At 41.3% G+C, this 20,235-nt stretch overlaps 2 protein-coding genes and 1 long non-coding RNA gene across 3 annotated transcripts in view; 1 reads left to right on the forward strand and 2 right to left on the reverse strand.

Annotated features, from left to right (window-relative positions):
- Positions 1–8,320, forward strand: part of LOC144651189 (uncharacterized) — a 41,936-nt gene extending 33,616 nt beyond the window's left edge. Inside the window, exons 26-37 of the mRNA XM_078511094.1 lie at positions 21–93; positions 399–441; positions 740–814; positions 1,485–1,564; positions 2,011–2,064; positions 2,311–2,386; positions 2,553–2,672; positions 4,123–4,267; positions 4,869–5,011; positions 5,819–5,897; positions 6,147–6,210; positions 7,133–8,320. Coding sequence (XP_078367220.1) covers positions 21–93; positions 399–441; positions 740–814; positions 1,485–1,564; positions 2,011–2,064; positions 2,311–2,386; positions 2,553–2,672; positions 4,123–4,267; positions 4,869–5,011; positions 5,819–5,897; positions 6,147–6,210; positions 7,133–7,154 — 974 coding nt within the window. The 3' untranslated portion in view covers positions 7,155–8,320. The remainder of the gene's footprint in view (positions 1–20; positions 94–398; positions 442–739; positions 815–1,484; positions 1,565–2,010; positions 2,065–2,310; positions 2,387–2,552; positions 2,673–4,122; positions 4,268–4,868; positions 5,012–5,818; positions 5,898–6,146; positions 6,211–7,132) is intronic.
- LOC144651359 (uncharacterized) overlaps positions 1–20,235 on the reverse strand; it is a 112,332-nt gene that overhangs the window by 64,361 nt on the left and 27,736 nt on the right. The gene's annotated exons all lie outside the window — the stretch shown is intronic.
- On the reverse strand, positions 8,461–11,161 carry LOC144651169 (melanopsin-like). The gene is made up of 2 exons (XM_078511059.1): positions 10,521–11,161; positions 8,461–9,589 (listed from the first exon to the last, which is right to left on the reverse strand). Exons 1-2 carry the CDS (start codon positions 11,159–11,161, stop codon positions 9,184–9,186), a joined length of 1,047 nt encoding a protein of 348 aa, XP_078367185.1. The 3' UTR covers positions 8,461–9,183.

Here is a 20,235-nt window from a genome sequence, read left to right on the forward strand (position 1 = left end):
GCATTGTTTTAATTTGATAGGCGTTGTCCTGCGAAAACATTCAAGTTTGGACGCTCACTCGCCATTTATTCCACCGACAGAAGGTTTCCTTAAGTACGTTAGTTGTGTCCTTGTGAATTTTATTGTGTTTGTAAAGTACTATTTTCGTCTCTAGCCACCATGATACTGTTATTAGCTTGATCTACACTTAGAAGCATCTGTAATTTCTGTCCAGCTCCATCTAGCCACCATGATACTGTTATTAGCTTAATTAACACTTAAAAGAAACTGTTGTTTGTGTCCCGATTTCTGTCAAAATCCATTTTGCTAAGTACTAACTGGCAATTGTTTTAGTATGAATTAGGTTATCAGTTATCTGCTGGCGTAAATATATTGACTTGAATCTTGTTTGTTTTCAGCTTTTCAGCAAGAGTCTGTACAACACAGCAGCATGCACAACAGGTTTGAGTTCTGTTTTCTTTAAGAGCCCATTAGACTGACCGTAGGATCATTGCCAAGGAGGCAGCCGAGCCAAGAGGCGAGGCGGACTCGGCGACAGAAGGGGGGTCACAGAACCATAGAGCCGCGTATCTTAACTTCAAACGAACTGATTTGTTTATTTTTGAAGAAAGTTAGGTTGTGTTTCTGATTTGTTGTTCAGTTCTCAGTACTTAACAAATGGAGACGTTATTAGTCAACATTCATCACACATGGAATAACAACGTGTGCGCTGTTTAAAGCTATTATTTTCCCTTTATAGGCTGGCAAGTTTCTTATTTCCGAAGTGCACTCGGTCCTTGCTAGGTTCCTGAAAGATTGTGATGCGGATCAATTGGTAAGGAAAAAAAAATAAGGCACCTAATACTTTTCAAATCAGCGTTTTGTTTTGTTTTTGTTGTTTTGTTACTTGTTTTCTTTGGTTGAGGGAGGGTGGTGTGTGGGTGGGTTGTAAATCCAAACCGACAGGCTTTCTTGTTTTAGTTTGTGAGGTGGGGGTACAAATCGGTGGGGATTCTTTTTTGGTAGTAGGGAAACACAAGACGATACTTCACATACGGGCTATTGATCATTGGTTGATAGTTTTGTTTTTTTTTTTTTTTTTTTTTTTTAAATTACAAAGCTCGTTTTCTTGTTGTTGTTGTTGTTGTTGTTGTTTTGCTTCTATTAAATTAGGGACCTTCAGATCAGGGTACGAGTACGAAATTGAGTACGAGTACGACTTTTCAAACCTAGTGCTTATGCTGTCGACTATCACATTTCACACCAATCTCGCACTGATAGTTTCCTTTTCAACTGGTCAGCAACAGGGAGGAGTGAGGGCTCTGGGAACGTAACTTAATCGAAATTCGAAAGTCGTACTCGATCTCGTACTCGTACTCCGATCTGAAGGTCCCTAGTTGACTAAAAGAACGAGTTGTTGTCGTAATGCTCTATACCTAAAACCACAACGTGATAGGTTATCTTTAAGACTTGGAACACCTACAAACTCTTTCCTTTGCACGCAGATCATGATCTTTCCAGTGTTAGTTCATTACATTGGACAGCTCTTTGAAGACTCCGCCGTGTACAGAGCCCTGCTGGATGGGTAAGCTGTAAACCACTACTGTCACGTGACACGATTACGTTACCAATTACAGTGCATCTCCAAAAATGTATCCTAGATTTTTCAAGTTTGTCGTTCGCAATCCGTCTTAATCTTGTTCAATTTTAACCATCCTCGTTCCTTTTTGGTTGTTTTTTTACCTCTTTAGTTTTTTTTCCTTTGGTAAAACTATTATTGTGAAGGTAACATTTGTTCATCGTAAACAGTTTCAGCAACGAAGAGTCGCTCAAAAAGACTGCCAGGATAACCATTCCCGTATTATTTTTCCAGTGATTAACCCTTTTGAAAGAAGACGGCAAGGCTGTCCTTAGAAACTGCGAAAGATTTATTAATAAAAATGTCAAACCTTGCTTTGTGGATGTATTTTTCTTGTTGCTAAACACTGTCTAGTTAACTAGTAGTTATTATGTACCATGTTATCTCCTCAGTTTGTACATCATATTATACCGTGTGGAGGAAATGCACATGCAAGGGGATGAAGGGTAAGAACGCCTTGATTAAACTAACTCGTTTTATTTAATAGCCAAGAAAAAATTACAAAACATTTCGTTAAAAAGCTAGCTGTAACAGTGTAAGAAGCAAGGGTAAAATTGTAAAGGTTCTCAGGAGGAACATTTAAATGGTCACGGATTAAAATATTTTCAGTGGTTTTGTTTTGTGTTTGTATTTTTTGTCTGTTTTTAGGCATCGCGTCATATCACTTACATTCTATTTCCTGTGATTTGCAGAGATGAATTGCATTCGCTGGTGCAGTCCTATTTGGATTTCTCCCTTCTTGGCCTCGCAGACGTGATTAATACAAAGGTATTAAATGATTAAAAACTGGTTAAGCAAGTTCTTCACACAATCGTGCGGAATTTGAATAAATTGTTAGGCTTAGACAAGAAGAATAACGCTTCTTGTTCTTGTTTAAGGGGTTGTCTTTATAGAGCACAAAAAAATTGGAAATGTTTTATGAACTTGTCAACAGGAGCTGGAGTTACAAGTGATACGTGAGGTGCTAGAAGTGTTTGTCAGAGTGTGCATCTTTCTTGATCAACCCATTTTTCTCAGCTTCGTATTCAACGCCATCAGTAGCAGGCTGGATTACGTAAGTACTGCATGTGGTTCCTTTGCATAATTTTCTTCCCTGAAAAAAAAAAAGCCGTTTGGGTCGACTGTTGAATGAGTCCGCGGTTTTTGTCAAGGGAGGTTACTAAGTTACAGTAGTATCGTCATGGCAACAAGTTGACGTATTAACTTTGGACTGCCCCTGCCAATTTCTGATTGGATAAACAGTGCGATTAAGGAAGCTGTAGTGTATTGTTTGACGTTAAGCCTTCTCTGTTTCTTAACGCTACTTATACAACTTTCGTGGTACAGGTCCTCAGATTTTCGCGTTCGTTCCGTGATTGAAGTCAATAATGAATTTCCTTATGTTGTGTAGAACAACTTGTTTACGTTGTCAATAGGCTATACGTTGTGTTACCAAGCAATCTCCTAGTAAAGAACAGTGGGATACCGTCTCCGTAAATAACTTAAACTGGGTCTTTTGTCGCCGAAGTTGTCAAGTACATTATAACCGGAAGCATTTTTGTGGGGGCTCTGCCCGCACATTGTTATCGACTGAGGGATTTATTTATTTGTGTGTGGGTTTGCTTGTGTCACGTGGTCTTCTGCGAGAGATCCTGGGGATGAGTCGGCGGTCTTGTCGAGTAGGCCATATTGGATTTTGGCGTGTCGTTTCGTGTGGTTTCTTTGATTTCAGCTGTTCCTGTAGTTGCTCGTCATTACAGCAGCTCACGAAGTCATACTAGCCAACTTTTCGTTTGGCTGGAAGTCTGTGCAGGTTGCACATCAATTCAACAGGAGCTTTTACGCTCACGCAAGCCAATATTGAGAGCCGCAGAAACAGCACAATTTAATACATTTGTACTTGAATCAGTCTATATGGCTATATGTTCTGATATATGTAAATTATTCTGCAATGCATACCTACGGAGCTATATAATAAACAAACCATTTTAGTGCTACTGGTTAAAAAAGAAAAAAAAAAAAGGAAAAAAGAAAAAAAATTGTCTACTCTGGGATTCGAACTCGGGCCTCTGGCGACCTCTCGTTCCCCAGTGATGCCTACCCGACTGTGCTACTCTTACATTCTTAATGACGTAAGACGAAAATATCGTATATCAATGTAATAGACATTCCGCTGTTATCGCTACGCATCAAAGAAATGTGAATCACCTGCGCTCATAAATTCAAGAAATGAATCTGCAAAAAATCGCAAAGATTATTTGCCGCAATAAATAGCAGCCTTAAGGTAATTGAATGTACTAAATTAATTCACAAAAAAGAAGAATCAAATTTGAAATTATCAAGCCCCCACACGTACGCATCGCGGACCGATTTTTGTTATTTTGTGTGGGAGTCAGTGTCAATTTTTCGGAATACTCGCAAGTGCGGGTGTAATGTTTTGATTAGATAAAATGAATTGGAAACATTTCGTGTGTCCAAACGGTTTTCGTTTTCCTGTCTCCATGTTTGTTTTGTCACATGCTCAGGAGCCTGACCTAGTTCGTCTGATGAGTGAAGAGGAAGGTAGCAGCCGACTAAATGAGACACCGGACCTGTTGATCCTGTCTAATGATATTCCCACCAGTCCTACGGAAGAGCTTGTTATAGCAGGAGAAGAGGAAGATGATCCCGGTCAGTATTACAAACTGTGGTCAAACTATGCATAATGTTACTTAAGACTTCGAAATGGAGGGTTTTAACACGTGGCTGAGAATGTTACGAGCCAACTTTTGGAAGTAAAATCAAGCAATGACGCAAAACTAGTCATCTGAACACTGTTCCGAGAACTGGTTATCTAAAATCCTTTATTTTAACAGATTGTTCCAAAATTGTCAGGACAGATTGACAAAGTTTTGGCAATATGAATAAGGGAACTTCAGATCCAAATACGAGCGTGTACGAGAGCGATTACGAGTACGACTTTAGACTTTCTAGCCAATCTCATTACCAAAACCCTCGCTCCTCCCTGTCGCTAACCTACAGAAGCGGCGGCTTTAGTGACGAGATAAACGTGGCACGTGGTTTTCTTCAGTACGCGTTTTAAAAGTCGTTCTGGTATTCGAACTCTTATTTAAATGTGAAGGTTTCTAGTGCCTTCTCAAGATGAAGTCAAAACAATCCCAGTTGTCTGAGATGTTTCGCAGTGCAGAAAGTGGAGATAAATACTGGCAGTGCTTAGCGTTACAGCGTGCTGAAACACAATTTGCCGTTTTCTTTTTGCTGGGTGGTTTAGACGCGGGTCGTTTAATGCAAGAGTCAGTGGCTCTGGACACGTCACATGAAAGCAGTCGAGGTACAACACGGTTACCAAGTCCAGAACTCAGCGCGGACAACGAGGAGTTTTCTGACTGGGACAGCTGGGAAGATGAGAATGAGGTATGAGTGTTACTTGAGCGACGGAAATATCTAACTTTCAGTTGGAGCAAGATAATATTAAATTCTACGAGATTTAAACCCACGGCCTCTTTGGGTAGGGTCGTAAAGATCTCCTTCATACCTCGCTCCTCCCAGAAGAAAACCCGAGGCTAGAGCAGTGACTACCTGGGGGGGGGGGGGGGGATACTCCCTATAGTGCACTATACGGGGAGGCTCCACCCAAAAGGGATAGCTTTTTTCATAACAGGGTAGGGATTTCACGAGTTGGAGTGTACAAAAGGGTAGGGAGAACGGATTAGGTATTTAAAAGAATCATTCAAAATATCTCGAGCAGACCCACCGAACGGTCGATTCATTTTGGCAAGGGGTTATCCTACTGTGCATTTGTGCATTTTTGCGCTGGTCAGAGTAGATTTCCACTTTACAAGACCATGATATGGTCCCAAGAGTAGCGGGCAGAGACGGGGCGGGAGGGAGCAGGGCGCGACACCCCAACCAGGACGACGGAGAGGGGAACAGACGAGGGACGGGGACCGGGCCGCGCCAGGGGGGAGGGAGAGGGAGGGGAGAGGGGGATGAGGCGGACGTCCCGAGGACGAAGGGGCCCCCGGAGCCGGGGGAAGTGGGCAGGGACGAGATCGCCCAGCGGGAGACGACGGAGGGACACCCGCGGGGAGGCCCGCCCGCGAAAAAGCAAAAAATGTCGAAAAAAGGTGGTATTGTCTTCGTGGTTAGAGCATCCTTAATTTGCAGGTAATCTAAAAATAACCTTACGTACGACCAAACTTCTCGTTTCTTTTATTCCAGAACGAAACTGCTCTTATGACGCTGTTTTCAGAATTTTTGCGTCAAATTAATCAAGTCTACCAATCCAGGAGCGCCGAAGGTAGGAAATGGTTTTAAATTTGATGATTATATTGTTTTGCAAGTGAGTTTTACTCGCCCCAGTTCTATTCGTTTCTTCGCGACTGATGTAAACACGAAGGAATTAGTAGTTGTTAACCGAAAATTGCTTACACTGGGGGTTAAGTCAGCTTGGGATTGTTTTCACTGTAGAATAGCAAAACACTTTGAGCCACTTCAAAAGGAGGGCGTTCTCGCGGCAAGTTAATTCTTTCTGGTATTATCTCTTTAGGGCACAACATCTTTCGAGATGAACTGCTGAAGTGCGGGGGCACGGAACAGAAGGCCATCGCTAAGTAAGTTGATATTAAATTCTGTGGTCAAATTGAGGTTAGACACACCTTGTAAAATAATTGATTTTAAGTGTCGCGTGTTTATTTCTTAAGAAAACTCTGTTTGGGAGGTCATGGATTTGATTTCCGTCGTCCATATACTCTAGAGGTAATGTTACGATTATCAAAAAGCAGCATACTTTGGCAATAAAACTTAGAAATATAAGAGGTTTGTCAAATGGTGTCATACGTTTGGTATTTTGTTTTCACGACCTTAACGGTAGACAACTTCAGTGTCTACCCGTCACATGAATATAGTATTTAGGCTTGGAGTAAAAAAGTGAACAAAATGCATTCCAACGAAAATATTGTATGCATCAGAAGAATGTTGGTTACCAAAATACACATTAAGCGGCTTGAGTGCGAAGTACAATTGCGCTTGGTTTGCTTCACTACGCTAGTGAGGCCTATCCGCCACTTTCTCAGCCAATGAGTAACACCAATCGTACCGCTCGCGCCGTTTCCCGCGCTCTGCCAGCTACTTATTTGCTTGAGTTCTGATGGACTGGATTGTTGTTCCTTTGTGATTGCCGAGTACTTGGTTTGGTTACGACACTCAATTGAAAACTGCCTATCAGGACTGTTTACCAGTCTGTCTGTGTAATCAGTGTGGAGCTCTCGTGTTGCATTCTGCTGGTCCTCTAGTGTAGTAGTTGGAATTGTTTTGGGAGCTAGGGGCGTTGTTTCCATACTTTTTTTCTTTTTTCTCGAAGGGTAGCGAGCCATTCATGTAGGACTTTGCAAGAGCTGCTACCCGACCCTGTATAATGTGGTCAACTTTTCAGAAGAAGGGAGGGTGGCTATGAAAAACATTACCTTTTTTACTGACTTAAGTAGTCCTGACCACCTCTCCTAAGATTTTCATTCTTTTTACCTCATTCCCCAGCATAATGGCGTTCCAGGGATGACAGCCTCGTGTGTTTCCATTTGGTAACAGCACCTGTTCCTAATGTAGGCAGTAACTGGACTTTCCTGATTGAATGGCTGTTTGTGAAAACACCATAAAACAAACGAAATGATGGAAGTTCGTGTTGCTGCTTTACACATCTCACCCGAAAGAGAAAATTTATCTTATATTTATTATCACTTTGTCTGCTTCTTGACAATGGTTCTTGACATAACGGAGATTTATAGTTATGTCAATTTGAAGTTTATTCTCATTTTAAACAATTATGGAGGCTTGTTCTCCTTTTAATTAGCCAAAACCAGATTGCCAAAATCATAACGCTTAAAAATTGTGGATATATTTTTAACTTGATAAAAGATGCTTGATAAGAAGAAGTTACAACTTGAAAATTGTTATCAAATAGGCCATGTACCGAATTGTTTTTTGCCTTGGTTTCAAATTAAGGCTCAGTATAAAACCTTTCACATAAAGTGACTGTTTTTGTGCAACGCCAGATTCGTTTTTATATGTTAGGTTTTAATCAGACCTCAGCTTGAAACAAGGGCAAGAGAAACTCGGAAATGTCCAATTCTGTCATCTCAGAAGCCCCGTCCACATGAGGCGTTTTTATCGATGCGTTTTTCCCTTTTCGTCTACACTGATGCGACCGAAAGCCTCCGTTCTCGCCATCCTATCAGTGTGGAGGGTAGGGGACCGAAAACTCATGAACGAAAGTGGTATCATTATGGACCATAAGCGGAAAACGCATTAACGAAATCGTACTAGTGCGGAAGGGGACCTCAGTTCCGTGCTTTGGTAGCTGTCAATCACGTTCATTGCACGTGATATTCATTTTGAGACGTGGTCGCCAAGTAGCGACAAGGTATTTTTTGCACCTTTGGTAGAGAAGAGCCAACGACGTTAATTAATGGCTCGATACTGATTCCAAAAGGAAAAAAACAGAAAATTGTTTAGCTCCGTTCTATTTGGAGTTTTTATCTGTCGTTTTAAGGAGGACAACCCGTTAAAAAAAAATTCCTCTTATTAGTAACTTATTTTTGCACTCTTAATATATTTTACACGCAGCCTTCAGTAATAATTATTGATCAATCGACAGGATAACAGCATTCTAAAAGTGAATTTTAAGAACACTTCTAACGTTATGAAAATAAATAATATATAACTGACTCTTTCTGTTGTGTTTGAGTTATCAACCGGTATACACGGCATTTGGCTGCGGAACAACGTCCTTCAAGAAGTCTCTTCGTTTGAGCTCTTAAATTTGTTAAGAAATCGTGTTTCTGCTTCTGACAAACAAATTTTCACATATAAAAATGTCCCTTGTTTTATCTGTACATTAAAGTTTAACGTTTCTGTGACAAAAACTCCATCTACAACAGATTCATCCCGGCTCTTGTCGACGCATTTGCACCAATCATCCTCTTATTGTTTTTTTGCCTCCCCACCACCGATTTTTGGTGTAGTCTGCACTCTTTCACCTCCTATCCGTCAGCCAGGAAAACGGAAAGCATGGACACGCAAACGCACAGTAACGAGCTTTTACAATCTCAGTTAAAACAGCTCCTGTGGTAACTACGGCCGCTTCCCATTTGAACTGGCCGGCCGGTCCGGTGGTTTTGAATGTGAAATGGGCCTTTTCCACGCGATTTTTCTACAAATCCACCACAACAGTGTGTAATATTTATGCATTGACTGATTTGACAAGACAAATTTGACTAACAACGGAATTCTGTTCTCGAATATACCGGTCTGTGGCGGCCAGTTTTGACAAATGGAAAGCGCCCTAAGACAAACAGCGTCGGTTCGAAACATGCCCGTTATATTTTGGTGATTTTTAGTGTGGACGGAAACGTAGCAACTTAGCAATCCTAACGTTATGAGCCTCACTACGTCAAAAATAGGGTGCAGTTGACTTCTTTTTGACGTTTCCATGGCGATGAACTTTTTTGTACTTTATAGGTTTTAATTAAACTTTCTTCATCCACATTCTTGGGCAAGCTGTTCTAGAATGAAGAATAATTACCAATGATCTAAACAGCTGTTTCCTCTTGAGTGACATTGATCGCCACGGAATTAAAATAGCTGCTCATTACCGCTGTACTGATCATAATGTTCGGTGTCACTCGTGGGTCATTTTTACCGGTGATCATTTTTCTTAGCGAGGTACGGTAGGCACCACTCATGACAGCATACACGATGGGGTTATAGATGACAGACGCTTTCGCCATCAGTTCAGGAATTTCTGCTTCCCCGGATGAAAGCACGTGACGACCATTGACAAGAGCAGCGATGCTAACTATGCAATATGGCAACCAGCTCGTCAGGAAAGCGGCTATAGACACACATGTCAGGCGTATTAGCTTCATTTTGGACCTTCTTCGACTGGCTTGGATCATACTATTGCCTGGCAGAGGATTTGGAACCTGTCGGATCAGTCTTTGAATAGTTAAGAAAGAAATACATTAGCGACTTAACAACTATTGCATGACTTGTATTACTGACACTTAGCCAAACAGGCTATCCTTTAAATACAAATTTACTCTCATCGATATGCCGATAAATTCGAACCAATTTAGCATTCTTCCTGGTAAACCACATTAAACCTCGTTGCTCTGGATTCGTACCCTGATGATCCACCGCGGTCAAACGACAGAAATATGCAAAAAATAAGAAAAGTACTGCAAAGATAAGGTTTTAATTTTCACAGTTCAAAGTTCGATACATAACCGGTATCCTAAGGGTTTACTAAGTTTTTTGGAGCTTTACTAAAAAAGTTCTACGTGTTTGAAAATAGCGATATGCGGACTTGTCGGCGCCATTTGTCAAAGCACCTTTGGTTCGGATGCGAAACATTTAAAAAGTGAAAACACTGGTTTACCTGAGGGAATGGGATAATGATTTCACTCGGCAACTATTTTTATCTATCCTTGCTCGTAATCACTTCAATTTGACCAAAAAACGGCGAAATGGAAAGAAAACCTGCCTGAGACGTTTGACCGCGGTGAACCCTGATGATCATGTATTTCTAAAGAGCTGTGAATGGATTTAGTTGGGGGAGCATGTAGGAAGAGCGCAGTGGGGAGAGCATTTTCCTCCCACCAATGTGGCCTGGGTTTAATTCCCGGACCCGGCGTCACACGTGGGTTGAGTTTGTTGTTGGTTCTCGTCCTTGCTCCGAGGGATTTTCTTCAGTTTTCCTCCCTCCACAAATACCAAAACTACCAAATTCCAATTCGATCGGGAATCCGAGGGCCACAGGTTTGTCAGTCTCAAAACTGTTATGTGCAACCCTCGTTAAATAATCTCAATGTATTGATTTTATTTTGACCTCAAACTTGTATACTAAGCACTCAATTAACTCACCTACCTGTAGATCAAATAATGAAAGGCCCCAATTGTCGTAAGTGGAAGAAAGAAACCAAACACCATTAGGAAAACTATATAGACGATGCCCTTGGGATCGGATGTGGCCCAATCAGGAGCACAGCTAAAACCGGCTTTACCGGGTACAGCCTTCGTCCAGCCAATCACAGGAGGAAGATTAAGCAATATCCCGTATAACCACGTGCCAATAACAAGCAAAGTCATGCACCCAGTATGGATTTTAGGATGCAGTCTGGTCTGCCTGATAACATAATACATACTCCCGCTCATTGTGGCCAGAGTTGCGATGGATGCAATCCCAGCTGCCCCGTTTGCGAATGAGGACCATAGGCATCGAATGGACCCCTCCTTGAGCCGCCACCCAAGGAGATTCGTAACGCCGATTACCGGATATACCAGGACAATGAGTAGAATATCGGCGACTGCAAGGTTGATCATCAGCGGTGCGATAACCTTTCTGCGGTGTTCGGGGTAGCGAAGAATTACGAGGGTCAGAACGTTGCCAAGGAAACCGACAGTTAGAACAAGGAACATTACAATGGCATATGTCAAGTATATCGCGTGCCATTTGAATGGTTTTCCTTCAGTTGAAGTGTCATTCCCACCAAAAGTATTGCTATCCATACCAAACCAAACCACTGGTTGACCAATCTATGAAAAACTTGAAAATCAGAATTGAGGCACACATGAAGACGATATTTCATTATTATTACACGACTAAGGCGGTGCGAGGGCCAATAACTAAATCAGCCAATCAGATTACTTTATTTCCAGTCCCGCGAGGGCCGATATTTTCCAAGTATCGGACCGGGTTTTGTCCCAGTTGATCCCGCGCTAATTCCCGCGCGATTTAGCGGAAGAATTTTGCAAGATTTTTTCAATACAATACAATACAATGTTTAATATGGTCATTATCACTTATCTATGGTTTCGATGCGTCCCGCAGATATGGTTAGCTAAAATCTGCGGGAAACCGAACCAAAGCTCGTTTCCCTTAGACATACTCCACTGAAAGTCGAACACTGAATTTCCCCCAATTTCCCTTTTTTTTTTTTTTTGTTCTTTTTTCTTTCCTTTGTTTTTTTTCTTTTTTTAGGGGGTGGGGCCCGCCTTTTTTTTTTTTTTTTTTTTTTTTTTTGTCATTTTTTCCGTAAATGTTTGCAAAGAAATTACTTCTATGGATCTAAATAACAAAACCATAGCTTCATTGCAACCGAATGTTTTTCCCTGGCGTTATAGTTTAAAATTACAAGCAAACAAGGCTAATTTTGAAAACTGTTCAGCCCAATAATATTTCAAAAACCCATATTCCAATCCGTTTCAATCTTCTTCACTTTTGGCCATCCGTACCTTCTTTTGTATTTGCTGTGTTATGGAAATGTTTTACTGAATTTGATGACCATTTCTCAAACTCATTAATAATTCATCTAGTTAAAACAAAGGAAATCAGAACCGTGACGGAGTTTGGAAAATCTGATCTTAATTAGCATAGATTTTGACGATTTTATTTTTACGCTTTCGTTGTAGTTTTAGTTTCGATTGAGAAGATATATCAACCACTCGACAGAGTGGTTCATCAAATTTCCAAACACCTCGAAGTTCGTCAAAAATACTCTGCTGCGCGTCGTACTTTCAACTCTCTTCTCGGTGTTTGGAAATGTGATGAAAAACGCTGTCTCGTGTTTGATATATTACTTCCCATGCGTAAATTTGGCTAAAATCCATGACACAGATCCTTAAACATCAACAGTTTTCTTTTGCAAACGCCAATCGACCCAGAATAGAATGTTCTTTTTTAATTTATCATCGGCTAGTTTCACATATGATACACTGAATAAAGGATACTATTTCCAAGTTTAAACTTATCTCGTGACCTAGATAATGACAGAAGTGAATTGGTTCAGCTGTGCCTGTTTGAAAATTTATGTTGATGTCATAAAGATAGCGCGGATTTTGACCGCGTTTGAGTATTTAGCGGTTAAAAAGTGCCCTGTATATCAGTTCCTCGATTAACAGTGAAAAATGACCCTCGTTTGACTGTTGATGGATAAATCTAGATCTTTGTAATTTGTCGGTATTAAAAATTATTTCCGGCGGCATTTAAAGTGACAAAAAATGAATCCATCGAAGTGAAAAAAAAAATGAAAATCAAACACTAACATCTACTCTTGACACCAATTAAATCAAAATTCCTCCAAAATTCGTCGTACTATAAAGTTTAACTTACAATGTAGAAGATACTTTTAACCTACCTCTACCTCTGGTATAAAGATGTTCTGATCGCAGAAGGGATGAACGGAGTATTTCCTTCAAATTTGGTTTTTAAGAATTCGAAGGCTTTGAACACCAATAACAGTCTGGCGATTTCTCTTAAAGACGGAGGTTTCTTTCAATGAGGTCTCGGCAACTGGGCTGGAAAGTGTTCTCTTTTATGTCTAAGAAAGGACCCGGTGGCTATGTTTGTTTTCTTCTTATATTTTTTTTAGAAAATAATAACTGGGTTTTGAGACCACGATTAAAACTTTACACCGACCGAAAGCGATAACAGCTTTTTCACAAGCTCAGTGTTTTCGTGAATTTGAAACGGGTAAGTAATGGAAGCATTTTCGATAAAAGCATGTAAATAATCCACGATTAAAAACTTCTCAGTCAATTACGCACATCTGTGCGTCAAAAGATTTGTCTGGATTTTGTAAACAAAAAAAGAAATTTTAAAGAAAAGACCGCATTGATACATCTAGCCTTTTGATTGGCACTGTCTGAAATGACAAAATAATACAGAGACTTTTAAAAGCCAGCTACTAATGGACTTGGCAAAGAAACGGAATTGTTGACCGATCATTAAGGCTTTTAAAAAGTCTTGTCCTTTTTGAGCCCCTAAGAGATTTGGCACAACTGGCTGTGCGTAGAGTACTTTCCATAATGGTCACTTATAATCATGGCAGTAAAATCGAGAAGTAATGGCGAATTCGTGCTGACGTTGCACACCGGTAAAAGGATGTTTTGCGTCTTTTTTGACGTTAAAGAAAATGTAAAATAAATCTTCGTAGATTTTACAAACAATCGTGAAGCCATGTATGTTATGTAGTGAGTATAGTCTTGACGTTCGATAATCCCTGACTGATTTGCCATGCATTTTTGAATACAATTAACTGTTCGCCTTCAAATCGGTGGCTGTTTTTTTCTTAAAGGTCACCGAAACAGTTATATGTCAATCGACTTCAGGTATATAAATGTGTAAGGATTTCATTTGAATGGTCGCAGGGGCCGAAATTGACAGACGCAATGGCGAAGGAAACAAGACAAGAACGCGCCAGCAGACAACAGGAAAGGGCCAGAAAGGAACGAAAGGGAACAACGGAGAAGGAAAAAAGGGAGGGAAGAGGGGGCGGAGCCCCCCTTATACCTTTTTTGAGGCCCCCGGTACCAACGCAACAGAACCAAACTAAAAAAAAATGTGACGCGACCAAAGTTCGCTGATTGGCAAGATTGTAATTTGAGACAACACACGATAGGACACTCTCTGAGACTGAGCTAAATGAAGTCTGACGCAATTCTGGAACAATTTGACGGGGGCAATTATGCCTTCGGGATAATCGTTTTCATTTATTTGCGCTTGCGGCATTTTTCAGTTGCCAACGTTTCAACGAAGTACGAGGAGCTAAAACTCTGTCTTTCGGAAGCGTTTGAGCGCTTGCAAGCTGTTTTACATACATAAAAATGACTTTGAAATTTTCATGAGTTATTCATGATTGTTTGAATGTTGTAAGCTTCGGGCTAATAAAAGGTTGTTTCTACATGTAAATTCTGCCAAAAAATATTTTTACGGTGTAACATCTGGACGTCTATCAGTGCCATTAAGCCCCACGGTAATAAGCAAAATATTTACCTGAGAGGGCGGATTTTCCGGATATCGAACCAGAAGCAAGCTACATCACACGACTAGCGAAGCCATTAATCTACGGGTAAAATTATTTTCTTACTTAAAGCAAAGCACTGGTAAGATAAAAACACTAACCAAGACTTATAATGTACTCTCCATGAAATTGTGATAATGATGATAATGGTCAGTGAAATGGATCTTATGTAAATTACAACAAATTAACTCCATTGAGAACTTTTTATTGCACATAAATTCAGTTGAATATTTTATGTTTTTTCTTCTATTCACGTACGCAGAGAAAGGAAAAAATTAGAATTTTTTCTTATAATATTCGTCTTGTATGACTAGAAAATTTATTGGTAGTAAATTTTCCAAGGGTTTGCGATGTGATCTAGGTCAAGTTTTAGGTTTCGGTAAAGTAGGCCGGTTTAATTTGTGTAATACGCTAGTTGTTGAAGATGTATAAGACACTTGAGAATAGCAAAAGTTGTCTACAACTGCCATGGTCGATGAAAATGGGTATATTTAAACTGAGATGTAGTCTGTTCACTGCAGAAACTAAACGTTAAAAAAATACCAACTTACCAAGACTTCAGTTCTTTTCAGCGTGTTCTTCAGACCTTTTATTTAAATGGACAGACTGACTTGATTTGATGTTTCCCCATTCACTTTTGAGACTTTTGAAAGGTCATTTAGCGGAGGGGAGGGAGGAGTGGAGACCGGAAGGAAAAGAGCCGGAGACAGCACTAGCGCGCAGAGCAGCGCAAACTGCGGGCCCACAGAACGAGAAGGACGTCCTCCATCCGTGGAATGATCGATGAGGGCCAGATCCCGGACGGGGGAGACCGGCTCACTCCCAAGGAGTGGAGAGGGCGCCGACCGAACGCGCGAGAGACGACGACGCCCAGCCCGGTCGCCGGGACGCACGAGAAAAGCTCCCCGAGGCAGGCCGACCACCAGAAATGCGAAAGCAAAGACATGGGCAACGAAGTCGAGAGACGTGTCGCCTGCCGCTCCCGTCACCGGGCGGAGGCGCGAGACGCCGACCGGCGGAAGAGGCCCAGAGGACAGGAGAGACACTACGGGACGACGCCGCCCCCGCGCCCCGGCCCCGCCAGGCCCGGAGCCAGCAGCCCCCGCAGCGGCCAGGGAGGGGAGACCAGCCGCCGGAGCGGAGCCGAGGCGCGGCGCCAGGGCGACCCGCCCCGGCCGCGACGAGGGAGCGACAGCCCCCCCCGAGAGGGCAGACGCGGACGACGACCGCATGGGAGGCCGGCGGCCAGGCGAGAACGAAGACGGCGAGAGCGGGGCGGAGGAGGGGCCCGCGGCCCGCCCGCACTCACCGCTTACCCTCACCGCATTTAAAGTCATCTTCACGATATTTCATCGAGACAAGCTAAATTGCTACGCGAATCATCACTTAAATCAGTAGACTGCGCATAACAAAACAACAAATGCCAACTTTTTCACCTTATTTCGTTGACGTTCCTTTTAATTTTAACTCAGCAAGATCCAAGGCCACATACTTTCTAGGAAAATTTCGCCGCCAAGCCGAAACGTCTACATTAAAATCATTAAAATCCGAGGTTTAAATAAAGGTAATGATGTATATACACACTTAATTTCTCCTGGTCTACTCTGACTCTCATTAAATCCCTTTTTACGCTAAAAGGTTGTAAGTAAACTGAAGCTGGATCCCTAGGTTGTGTTAATAACATTCTCGTCAATCGTGCCGGAGCTTTATGGGACATTTCTGCAAAACGAATTTCTTCAATAACTGTCAAATTTCTCGCGGGCTCATTGGGTAATTTGTCGTCAATTAGATGACCGAAGCCATCGCGCGCAGATCAGAAATTTAGCGTTATCATTATACAGATATAGCGACAAATTGCATATAAACTTCAACAGTCGCTCCAGACATGTCTCCAGGTTGCTTTTGAATCGACTGACAAAGATTGAATACAACTGTGTCGCGAAAAATGTAAGTGTATTTATTGAAGTTTGACGTGAAAATTAATCGGAATGAAATCTGTTCATTTCGCCGGGGTCAAAGTAACTGTAATTTACAGCTTTAACACGAGGCCGTGATTTGTGAGCTTGTCTTGCGTAAAACAAATTTAGCTTCCCTCTCGCACTTTAACTTGGCATTTTTCCTATTTTTAAGTCTACGTTTGATCGATTTGAATTCTTACTACTGTATTCAACAAAATGACGTCAATAATAATTTGTTTTATAAGCCTTTCCTGTTATTATTGTCATAACATTTTCAAACAGAGTAGTCTTCGGATCCACTCTAGTCCAGGCATTTTATAATTAGACCTGCTACTAATTGCAACAGAAGCTTTCTCAAAGTAAACTAGTTAGAAATGACCTATACAATAACATACTAAAAGTCTCTAAATATTTAAGCGTGGGAACACGTCCAAATACGATCAACGTCTAACTCGCTTTCTGCTGCAACATGCAAACGAGGCTATAAACAGGAAGTTGCTGTTTACGGCTGTTTTATTGGTATAAATCATGACTTTTCTTTAAAATTAAGAACATACTCTTAATACAATGTTTCCCTGGCCTTAATCTTAAAATAAAGACCCATAAAAGAGCAATTTTTAAAATGCTAAGTTATTCGAAAGTTTACAGTGGCCAAGACACGTTTATCACTTATCTTCACGCCAGAGATAGAGTCGTTCTTGAATTGTATTCTACACAGTCATGCTATTTAAGTAAGTCTTCGTATTCCAGAGCGTTGGTAAAGTTAGTGCACGCGGACCCTTTGCACTGGCCGCAGGCTGGAGAGCACTGCATACCATTCTTACGGCAGATGCAGATGCACCTGTAGAAGCGAGTCTGGCGCAGGCTGCAGGTCCGTCGAAACAGGAACCAATTGATCGCCAATTACTTTCTTAATCCTGGGGACGACCAACTTTCCTCTTTTTGACAGCCAGTGGCTCATCCACTTCATAAACTTTAGGTAATTTCCTCTTTGTGCGGAAGTTTACACTGCAGGTGTGGTGGTAAACCGCGTCAACAGCAGGCAAATCATCGCACATTTAAAAGCCTAGCTCTTATCGTATCAGACCCATCGTCCCCTCTCTGAACAAACATCGTGTCTTTCGTTTCAATTGTTGTAACCCTGAACGCTTCCTCCAGTCTTTTTCTCTGTTCCCCGAACTCAACTTTAGTACCACAAAAGAAACAGTCAGTTTCGAATGAGAAATACTGTTCTACTTGGCGAGTTAGAGAGCGACGATTACTAGTTGTTTCAGACGTAAGAATTTTCTTGTCTCGCTTGCTGTTACTTGGCAGACAATATTCTCGCCGGCAGTTCTGATGAACTTGCTGCCCAGGAACCGTAGTGATAGAATCATTTCGCTCTGTGCTCGCCCGATTAATTCCCGCCCTTTCCTTTTCTCTTAGCGTTACGACCTCGCCCTCGCAAAAGTTTTTTTTTTTTTTTTTACAAATAACACACTTTTCTGTGTCATCCATAGTTGAGAATCTTGTTTTCTGAAATTACAGGCAGATGGGAACGTGTAAAAGACACCAAGGAAACGATAGATGTATCAAGAACTCTTTTTGCCCAAAACAAATCTCAATTCTAATAACAGCTTTGTGGTACTCGGAAACGTCTAGGTTGATTGCGTAAATGTGACTTAAATTGGCTTTCTTGAGTTTTTGATAAAGTTTGGTTCTATTCTTGCCAAATTAAGTCTTCAGTGAAAATGAATTTTAGGCAAATTGTTTTGTGCTGAAAACGCATTTACTGTTCGGATAAATTTTCACTTTAGAAAAGTTTTCATTCAGAGATTTCTAAGTTATGAGAAAAAGATAACGTACGAAGCGCGAAGCGATAAATGGAATATCAGTTTTTCGTGCACTGAGTTGAAACTCAATTTGGGATCCACTACACAGGCCACAATGATATTTTTTGAACTGCATAACCTTAGCACCTAACATCCATGTTTATTTTATCTTAAAAACTTCTTTTTTTATAAATTTTAACTTTGCTGGCGGAAAACAAATTCCTACGCTAAATACCTCAAACGGATAAGCAACAGCGCAGACGCTTTCTACAAGCTCTGTGTCGATTTGCGTATTTTTATAGATTTAATCATCTTATTAAAGCAATTATCTGATTTAATCTACATGTAATTGGACTTACCTATCAGGAAAACACAAAAAATCTGTCTTTCTCTGCTAGCCCATGCTGCACGTGGCATTGAACTCAAGCGACACAGCAGATAGTACAGGAGCCTCGCTTCCATGCTGCATTATATAGGGTCGACACATGGTTCTAAAAAGCCCCATTTTTAGTCACCTTCCCCTGCTCAGATTTTCAGAGACTTTTGATATGTTATAGAGGACATGTTCCTGGATCAAACGGCGTTAAAAAACCTTCTGTTGCAATTAGTAACAGGTTGACCTATTTTAGGCGATAAAATGCCTGGACTACTCGGCTTCGCCTTGTGGATTTAGTTACTTTGAAAATGTTATGACAAAATTCAGACGCATAAAAGACGCTTAAAACTTGACCGTCAGGTTCAATTTGTTTAAAATCGGCCGTTTTTTACCTTTTTTATTTAATTCCTTTCCTTCTATATTTTTCTACTAGAAAAACAGAAAGCTAGAAGAAAAGTGTTTTAAAATTACATAAATTGAAATAATGGATATATGCATATAAAATAAATCAAAGTGTGAACTGTAATAGAAGGAAAGTGGAGTTATATCAGTTATATCTCAACTTAAGAAGTTGAAAAGTAAGCCTGAAAAAAATTCAAGCTCCAACGGGATTTGAACCTTTGGGCAAAGCTAGGAAATCACTGGGAGCCGATTATTGGCGAGTTCTATTTTCACAATAAGCGAGAGCGTCTTTGCGCGCTTATTGGTTGAGAACTATAATCAATAACAGTATACTAGACCATAAAAAAGACGTATCCTCTATTAAACGCAACGGTAAGGCATGTTTCGAAAGGCTTGAGAAGTGTCGCGACTTTTCTGAAAGACGAAAACCGACGAGTTTTGAAATGTCAGTTGGGACATTTGGGGCGAAACTTACGACTAACTCGTCGGCAATAACGTTGTTATTCCATCATCCCTAGATCAAGGAGCGGGAACGAGCAAACAGAGAAAACAGAAAACACAACAAAGATGCAATGAAACAAAAGCAAGGCAATGGAAGGGTCCGGAGACACCGGTACTCCGCGCGGTCTGCGCGGACCCGGCAGGACGGAAGTCGCACACTCGGACGCGACCAGGACGGCTGGAGGGAGGACGAGCGAGTGGTAGAGCTCGACATGCCCCTCAGAGAGAAGGGCTGTCCTAGCCCCTCTACACTTCAGATGTTTCACCCTGTACTACTCTTACTACTGTAGCACGGCGGAAGGGGGACGATCGCCCCATGTGTGGTTATCCAGGAGTCTCTCCGGTAATTGTGGATTCCGGTTTCCACCAAACTGTATTCCAACGGCACGTAGATATTGGATTTTAGAGTTCTTGAGCGCTTTCCATTTGTACGGAGAAACCAGTTGTTCCCGGCGGCGAAAAATCAAATGGCACGGTCCTTCCCACTAGAAAACTTTTGGGAAAAATTGACTATCTTCATAGGTATTCCTCGTTGTTAACGGAATGCTTGGAATGTCATTGTACCATTTCATTTTTTCGCACTATTTCCGTGCCCCTGGATGAAATACGCGGCTGTTCCAGTGGGAATATAATGGAACGGTCCTTCCCACTGAAAGGTTATCAAATAGTACACCCTCATCCCAGGCCATTATGTTTGTTGAAAAAATGTTCTGTTGCATTTGCCGGAAAATTC

The sequence above is a fragment of the Oculina patagonica genome, chromosome 4 (assembly GCF_052425735.1).
Source record: "Oculina patagonica isolate OP01 chromosome 4, crgOcupat, whole genome shotgun sequence".
NCBI classification, from domain to species: Eukaryota; Metazoa; Cnidaria; class Anthozoa; order Scleractinia; family Oculinidae; genus Oculina; species Oculina patagonica.